This window comes from Cryptomeria japonica, chromosome 5, assembly GCF_030272615.1.
Source record: "Cryptomeria japonica chromosome 5, Sugi_1.0, whole genome shotgun sequence".
Taxonomy (NCBI): domain Eukaryota; kingdom Viridiplantae; phylum Streptophyta; class Pinopsida; order Cupressales; family Cupressaceae; genus Cryptomeria; species Cryptomeria japonica.
Window position 1 is genome coordinate 814617768 of NC_081409.1, and position 9076 is coordinate 814626843.

General features: G+C 34.7%; 1 protein-coding gene and 1 long non-coding RNA gene across 2 annotated transcripts; one reads left to right on the top strand and one right to left on the bottom strand.

The window, feature by feature from the left end:
• The first annotated feature begins 475 nt into the window (after positions 1-475).
• On the top strand, positions 476-6625 carry LOC131042579 (lipase-like PAD4). Its single transcript, XM_057975896.2, has 4 exons — positions 476-908; positions 1234-1561; positions 3553-4260; positions 5600-6625. The coding sequence occupies exons 1-4, from the start codon at positions 841-843 to the stop codon at positions 6404-6406; spliced, it is 1911 nt and encodes a 636-aa protein (XP_057831879.2). The 5' UTR covers positions 476-840; the 3' UTR covers positions 6407-6625.
• A 25-nt stretch (positions 6626-6650) lies between these two features.
• Positions 6651-8508, bottom strand: LOC131042590 (uncharacterized). The gene is made up of 2 exons (XR_009105280.2): positions 7773-8508; positions 6651-7595 (listed from the first exon to the last, which is right to left on the bottom strand). It is a non-coding gene; the product is annotated as an uncharacterized LOC131042590 (long non-coding RNA).
• Between the last annotated feature and the right edge of the window lie 568 nt (positions 8509-9076).

Sequence of the window (9076 nt, forward strand, 5' to 3'; positions counted from 1 at the left end):
GACATGTTGTTCCCCCAAACATCACAACCATAAAGTACAATCGAAACAACCAATAAGCTAAAAAGCGTTTTCTTGGTCTTTCAATCTCATGGTTCAACCTTCCTGCACCTGTCCTGTTCTGAAGAAGGTAAGAAGCTCTCCATCCTCCTTGGATCCTCTTTGTTCTCCAAATGAACCTGTTGTGAAAATCAATTCCTAAATACTTATACTCTTCAACTATCTCCAAGAAGTTTCCTTCAAAGATAAAGTTAACCTTCTGCTTTTTCCATTGATTAATAATTTTCCATTGAAGAACCGTCCACAAGCACAATAATACTAGTTGTACATGTCGACAATATCAATGTGCAATTTTAAAGTGGAGTATGACGTCCGCGCCTTCTCTCTTCCAGACTTTGAATCCTGGCGACTTCTTGTTTACGCAATCGCAGTCTCGAAGACATTTCTTTGTTCTTGTTTACGCTATTTCCTGACAACTTCCTGTCTACGCAAGCGCAGTTTCTCCGACTTTTCTTTGTTCCGGAATACCCCTACCCAATTATGGCAATTTTAGAGTGGATATCGATGAATCTTGACGACCTAAATGAATACAACGTTCGCGATTCTCTCGTCCTTCCTTATGGAGTGTAAGTCTCTTCTTATTTTTTCTTAGACGCTGTTTACAGGTGACTTCCTCTTTACGTAATCGCAGTCAAGCAGACCTTTCTTTGTTCTTATTTAGGCTGTTTCGTGATAACTTCATGTTTACGCAAGCCCACTTTCTCCAACTTTTCTTTGTTCCTGAATACCTCTACCACCTCTCACACCCATTACCCTATAAAACCCACTTTCGTGACAATCGAAATGATCGAAGCAAGCAGCGAATACAAGCTTGGAACCATGTATGAAGGCTTGGAGCCCACTCGCCCACAGTAAGTTAAAGCTTGTTAATTATCATGTTGGGTTACAATTTCGATATAGTGTTTTTGGCAAACAAGATTTCTTCTGTTAGTTAACAAGGAATTGGTAGACCTAATAATATTAGTTTGCAATGCAAATTGAGCACAGTCAAGATTGGCTTTTTTGTTGGGTGCTCAAAAGGGGTATAGAAATTTGAACGTGCTATGGAAAATTTATGTGGGTTTAACCAGAAATGTATTCATTCTTATAGAATTTCGACTTTTCTTTTGAAAATGGTAGGGAAAATTCAATTTATAAGTGCCCATTTGGTTCTAATGGCTAGAATTTTTGCTATAGGTTCACTGCCGGTGAAAAGCAGGCGATTTGTCTTTCTTGTGAAATCCTGGAACGAGCATGGAGCGAGACGCGCAATATTTCAAATAACAATGATACTACTTATTTTCGTCGGAGTGAGAACGAAGGTGTAGTGTTTATCACATTCCCTTCGCGTTTTATAGGAGATTTCACTGCCGGTGATAGCCCATATGAACAGTGCGATATACAGAGTGAGAACAAAGTCTTCTCTGCCAGCCTTAAGGGTGATGATGATCAGCCGGCTCTTGTTCACAAAGGATCTCTCACTATGTTCTTGAACATTCTGAGAAACTCAGACTTGGAAACCCAGGTATAGTGACCCTTTACTCCATCTTTTGTAGTTTATCTGTAATGTAGGTTTGTTATTGCATTCCATAGCCAAGTTCTTATAATCACATGCAGTTTTTCCTTCCAATACAAATTTTGTTGAGCTAACAGTTCAATTAGATCAGTTATCATTCAAATTTAGGACTTCTTATTGAGCCACTTACCTTTTCTTTCGTCAGTCCATTTTTTTGGGATTGTTTATTTCGAACGTCTCTATAAATCACATTATAGCTATTTGGGGCTCCTATCCTGATTCTAATATCATATGTCGAACTGCAGCTCATATGAACCAAGTAGGACTCACACCAAAAGCTTTCCATCTAACAATTGAACTACTGTCCCCTGTTTTACCGGCCCAACATTACTCCGAATGTGGCATATTTCCAAACAGATTTTCTAATTGAAGTTAACAGCCAATGCATGTTTTTCAAAATTTTACATATGGATGTCTAACTATGATCTTATATTTTATACCATCTTATTTAAGATTGCTAGTTCTCCTCAAATGAAGCTAAAGATCTATACTAAGTTGTCATTTTGATATGTTTTGATAGTTAGTATCAGGCTAACTTTAAGAATTTGCTGAGGTTTCTATGGATCAGTTAGATTTAAAGTTTAGGAATTTAACAGCCAAGATTTTCTAATTGAAGTTAACAGCCAATGCATGTTTTTCAAAATTTTACATATGGATGTCTAACTATGATCTTATATTTTATACCATCTTATTTAAGATTGCTAGTTCTCCTCAAATGAAGCTAAAGATCTATACTAAGTTGTCATTTTGATATGTTTTGATAGTTAGTATCAGGCTAACTTTAAGAATTTGCTGAGGTTTCTATGGATCAGTTAGATTTAAAGTTTAGGAATTTAACAGCCAAGATTTTCTAATTGAAGTTAACAGCCAATGCATGTTTTTCAAAATTTTACATATGGATGTCTAACTATGATCTTATATTTTATACCATCTTATTTAAGATTGCTAGTTCTCCTCAAATGAAGCTAAAGATCTATACTAAGTTGTCATTTTGATATGTTTTGATAGTTAGTATCAGGCTAACTTTAAGAATTTGCTGAGGTTTCTATGGATCAGTTAGATTTAAAGTTTAGGAATTTAACAGCCAAGATTTTCTAATTGAAGTTAACAGCCAATGCATGTTTTTCAAAATTTTACATATGGATGTCTAACTATGATCTTATATTTTATACCATCTTATTTAAGATTGCTAGTTCTCCTCAAATGAAGCTAAAGATCTATACTAAGTTGTCATTTTGATATGTTTTGATAGTTAGTATCAGGCTAACTTTAAGAATTTGCTGAGGTTTCTATGGATCAGTTAGATTTAAAGTTTAGGAATTTCTAGTTGCTATTGGATTGCTCTACTACTGCATTATTGGTCTTTTAAAGACTAGTCAATCTTTATCTAGGTGGTTTATTTCGAATGCTCTCTTAAACTACTCTATAGAATGTTTGGAGCAAATAGCCTAGCATTTTTTGGAAATCATGTTGAGCTTTTTATGGATCAGCTAGGATTCAACCTAGGATCTTTTATTTGTTATTGGAGTGTTCTACCAATGAGCTACTGATCTCTTTAGAACCAGTCCATCTTTGATCAGAATTATTGATCATAACATCTTGAATCGCGCTCCATGATCTATCTCTAGATGTGTATACTTCTATTTTCTCTTATTTCATGATCTATATGATCCCAAATGATAATAAGAAGAAAGTATAAACAATCAAATCCAAAAATTAGTTCTGTGAAAATTTCATAATTCTAGTCTGTGTTTTGTCACAATATTTGAGGTTTTTATTGTAAAAGTGTTCTATTTTTATCACTCAGTTACATGGGATAGATCTTGTGCAAGTATAAAGCAATATTGACAAAGTTATTTTTGAGAGAACACATTTCATTTACCATAGATCCAGGGTTACAAGATCTAAAAATATTGCTTTTTACCTGCCTGTTGTCATAGATGAACACATTTGCGAAGCAGAGGAAGGAACAAACCATTATATTTGTTGGCCATTCTATAGGAGGTGCAATTGCAACTCTTTCTACAATTTGGGTTCTGGAAAAAAGGCTGAGACAAATTTCTGCTAACTGCATTACATTTGGTTCTCCTTTGGTCGGAGATACTGTTCTTATGGAATCAATTGATCGCCAAGATTGGTCTGGAAATTTTTATCATGTGGTTTCCAAACATGATATTGTTCCGCGGATGCTCCTTGCACCTTTTGAATCAATTGGACAGCATTTGAATTCAATTTTTCCTCAGAGAGGGAGCATAATAGGCAATGATTCTATTAATATAATGCATCCTTCTACTCTAGAGGTTTGCAGGAAACTTCTTCACAATGTCAAGTGCCTTGGAGAAGAATCTAGCCCGTATAAACCCATTGGGACTTACATGTTCTGCTCAATCTATGGCGCATCTTGTATTGAGGACCCTCAAGCTGTCTTGAAGATGCTAATTTTAACTTTGCAAAACACAGAAGAAAATGGCATTGTAGATGAAAATGGTATTGGAGCTGCATTCATTTCAGAGCACATAAGTTATGGTGATAAGTTGAAACATGTTATTGAAAGTGGATACTCAACAAGGACTGCAAACATCGTCTCAGAATCCTCCATTGAGATAGGAATAGCACTGCAATTAAAAGCAATGGGCTTTCAGATTCAGGTAATCTTATATTCTTTTTCTTAAAACTTTTTTAAGATATCACTCACATGACTCTTTGTATTCAAAACATACATACAATATTTGGATCTTTAGTTATACTTCTTTAGAGTTTTGTTGCATTATGTGAAAGATTAGCCTAGTCAAGGTAAGTTCTTTCACAGTCTCATTAATTCAAATTTCTTAGTCAGCAAAATACTGGTAGTTTATTATGGCATTCACAGTCAGCTTTAAACAATAAAGTGTAATTTTTAATTTGTTTAGATGGTTCTTATGAAATCACAGTTGTTTTTTCAATGGAATTGAAATCTTTTTATAGTCTATGAGTAGATTATCTTACGATCTGTTGTTAGGTTTACAGATGGCTTATGGTATACGAGATTAACCCATTATAATTTATGAGATTAACTCATACTTCCACCACGCAAGAGGCACCTAGATGTACTTCAAATACTAGGCATACACAGCCTACATCATAAGATCTGAACTTGGAACCTCTTTTTCAAAAGTAGAGGTTCTCCATAATAAGACTCACCTATTAATTTGATTTCAGATTACCCATCTATTAGTGTATTTCTAGATAAACCACCTAAACAAATCAAAACTTAACATGTGTTAGTCTAAACCTAAAAAGACTCAAATAACCAAACAAGTGCCCTAATGAATTTATTCTAGCCTCTTTTAGGCCAGGGATGCCAGGGGAGGTGAGGGAAGTAAAGAGGAAAAATGAGGAAATTGATTTTATTTTTTTAGATACCATTTACTTCCTTATATGTGATAGTTTATTAGAATTTCTGTGTACACTAATTATTTTCTGCCAAAGTTGTTTACTGTATTTATAAATCGATCTTGACAAGTTTTATTGTTAAAAAAAATATTTTAGATAGCATGTGTTGATTTTTGGCTTATTTAGGTAGTTCATTTAGAATCATACTTTTCAATTGAGAATAGTCTATGATGTCAAACAATCTGTTTTTGGATTTACAAATGACCTCTCTTTCAAGAATATAAATTATACGTCACTAAGACTTATCTATTAATATGATTGTAGATAAATCAACTAAACTAATCAAAACTTAAAATATATTATTAAGTCTAAAATGATTCAAATAACTAGGAAAATTCTGGAAACTTGCCCTGAAGAAGTTTTTCAAGCCTTTTTACTCCTTGGAAGCAGGGGAAGGGAGGGGAGCGAAGAGGAGATTGCTTTTATTTCCTTAGATACCATTTATTTTTGTAGATTCGGTACCTTCTTAGGGTGTTCTATATACACTAATTAATTTAACTCAATATTGTTTACTGTATTTAGAAATCGAGACTGATGAGTTTTATTGTTAAACAGAATAATTCTGCATTTGAAGCCCTGAAAGAAGCTGAAGATTTGAAAAACAAGCATGACATGGACAATGAGAACCTGAATAAGGAGTTGAGCAAGGGCCAAAGTAAAATGGCAGAGTTGGAATGGTATATTAAAAAAGTGTATGAGGGCAACAGCCGAAGCTCCTACGATGTTTTCAGAGACCTAGACGAAAAGAGAGATTTTCATGTCAATAAGATTAGGATATCCCTGCAGATTTTCTGGGATGACATTATTGAGAAAGTGAAGAATCATGAATTGCCCACTAATTTTCGATTCCTGAACAAATGGATCAATGCTGGCACTGCATACAGAAAACTCGTAGAGCCTTTGGACATTGCAGACGTCTATCGCCTGCACAGCAACAAAGGAAGCTATCTCTCAATTGGGAACAGGCACATCCGTCATATGGTTCTGGAGAAGTGGCTGAATGATAAAAACCAAACTCGCACAGGTAGAGCTGGGAAGCCTCGCACAGTATTTGCATCCTTAACTGAGGACTCTTGTTTTTGGGCTCACGTAGAAGAAGCTGGTAAAGACTTGACAAATCTCCAGCAAGAGCAAGAGCAATATCAGGTTATCAATGCCAATCTCAAGGAAAGCCTGGAAAATTTTGAAGTTTATGTGTCGAAGATGATCGAGGAGAAAAGTATTTCCAAGGAGGTTTTCTTGGAACAGAGCAGCTTCATGATATGGTGGAAAAAGTACAAACAGTTTCAACTACAAAACCCAGAATGGATATCAAACTCCCCTTTGCTCAGATCCATGGAAAATCTGAATTTAGCGGTTTAGAAGACAGGTTTTGTTACGAGTTGTTTATTTCCATTGCCTTTTCACCTGCTTCAAAAGTTATTTCCCTTTGCTTGAAATGCTATTTTCCTTCTGAATTTGCATAAACCTGTGTTTGCAAAGTTGTCTTTCTTTTCAATGTAAATAAGACTATGTTATATTCCAAATAATGAGAGTTCTATTTGATGCACGTAAATAAAAGATTGTATATCATTTACAAGATCTTTGTAACCATTCAAGAACAAAGTTCTTTAAATGTATTGTTATCTTTATTTTTCTGAAAAAATAAAAAATGACATAAATTTTCATACTACTTTGTATGTTCATGGGACGAAAGATTCCATCACTTATATGTTATTTAACTGCATTTTAAACTTGGGCAGCATGTTTTTTTAGTATTTTTTTAAATCAATAAAAGATTTATTATATTGATTCCGGTTTTAAGCCTGGACCAAACCAGGTAGGGCTACAATCAAGAAACCACCTGCCATAGAAGCAAAGCATCAGAATGCAAAGATCCATTAACAGGTCAAGAGATTGCACCGCCACTTTACTACATCTAGATTTGAAGTCAAAGTAACTTGTTGCAAAGTTCCTTCTGCTTTGCCTTTTTTATCTCTCTTCCCCTTCACCACTTCCATCCATCCTCCATCTCTGTTCTACCCTGCAATTCTTCCACTTGGTCCCTAAAATGTTTAAATAGCATTCCTTCCTTTGTATCTCTCTCCTCCCTTTTCTCTTTCATCAATACCCCTATATCTTTTTGCTCTTTTACACCCTGGACCACCTCAAGAAATTTAGATAACCTCTTTCTAATCTCCACCTTTTGCACACCAACTTGATCAAAAATATTATCCACATCAAAGCAGCAACCAGCATGAACATTGGCACCATTTTTCTCCGCTGTCTCCATCGTGGTCTTTGAGGAAAGCACTCTCTTCTATTCTTCATTAGAGTTAGCATCCTCCTTTCTGTAAATATTCTTTTACACATTCTCAACAACTTTCTCCATAGAGTAGTGAAAGGGGGAGACACCCTTCCACCAAGAAGCCTACATATTTTGTTTCTGTTTGTCACAATAAGCTACCATATGCCCTGTTTGATAGCACCTTCTACATCTGAATGGTATAATCCATCATCTGCACCAAAATTCCCTAGTGGATTTCAGTGCTACATCTGCAGGAAGAGCTTTCTTCAAGTCCATTTCAACAAGAACAAGAATGTGAGCATATGTAGTATGTAAAAAAATCTATAGAGCTTTCATCTAGCTCACAAATATTCCTAGGGTGTTTCCTACAGCTTTAAAACAAGATTCAAACCAATAAACAAGATTCAAACCAATACTCCAAAGGAGGTTAAGAACCCTTACCCATGTTGGAGTTTTGTCAAATGATTCTGTGGTAGGGTTGAAATTCAGATACCATGGTTTTAGTGGCATTGTGTGCTTCTCCTCCCAACTCCAAAGATATTCACATAAAGTTCTTTTTCCTGTCCTGCACATTGTCAAAGGCTACTACAAAAAAGCGACGAGCTCCTGGATAAATCTACACATCTCCAACCAAAATAAGACGCCACCACTTGTTATCCATTTGTGCAATTGTCCTGGGCTTGGAGAAAAACCTTGGAAGCGCCCTATGAAACCCATCTCTGCAAAATAGTTATCATTTTCAGTAATTTCCCTATTATCTTCAACTCCTAAACGTAGGTCTGTCTGCAGTTTGCTCAAACCGAAAAAAACCTCAGCCTACGTTACTAATTTCCTCACTCTGACCCTCCCCATCTCTAAGCACCCAATTCTATATCGCGTGCTTCTTTTGCTTATGTGCAGTCTTCCAAACCCTTCCCATTTTGTTGCTACCCACGACCCCTCTCTCCTGCCATCACAAGCCTAGACAACCGCAGAGAAAGAGTAGCTCAAACCTGTGGCCAAACGTGGATATGCCGCAGGGCAAGGGCGATGCCAAAGACTTGAATAGTGAGCATTTTTCTGCAAAATTGTTGAAAACCTAGGTTTCGAAGCACTCGGGAGCGGCGACATTGCTCTTCCTTCGGAGATGCATATTTGTTTAGTATTAATGTCCAAGGATGTGTTAAATTTAATAATTATTTTCATATAAATATTAATTAAAAAGTATAAAAGATTATGTTACGAGTTGTATGATTTTTAGATGTTATGTTAATTTTTTATTAATATAAGTAAAATTATTTCAATTTATATATTTATTTCTTTTTAAATTACATTATTAAAAAAATTATTTTGAAGTTAGATTCAAAATGTTACAATTTTTGTTCTTTATATATTTAAAAATGGTGAACAAGGGGTATTTTCAATTATTTGTTAAAGTTTACATTTCATTTCTTGTAAGAAAAAAGTGACCTCATAAGACTCCATTTTTATTTTTGTTTTTGTGCATTGACCTTCAATCTTACTTAGTTCTTATATACTTGTTTTCAATATGTGTCTTATAAACTATTGATTATAAGGCTCTACATCTTGTTCATTTCTTGTGTATATAATTATTCTAAATTGTACTAAAGAATGTGGTAATTTATTTCTATTCAAATTATATAATCTATGTAGATACCTAAAAGTTGCACAATTAATTAAGTGAATTTTATTCATTTAATTATTCTTAATTCTTCCAATTAATTAAATTAAGATTTAATTAATAT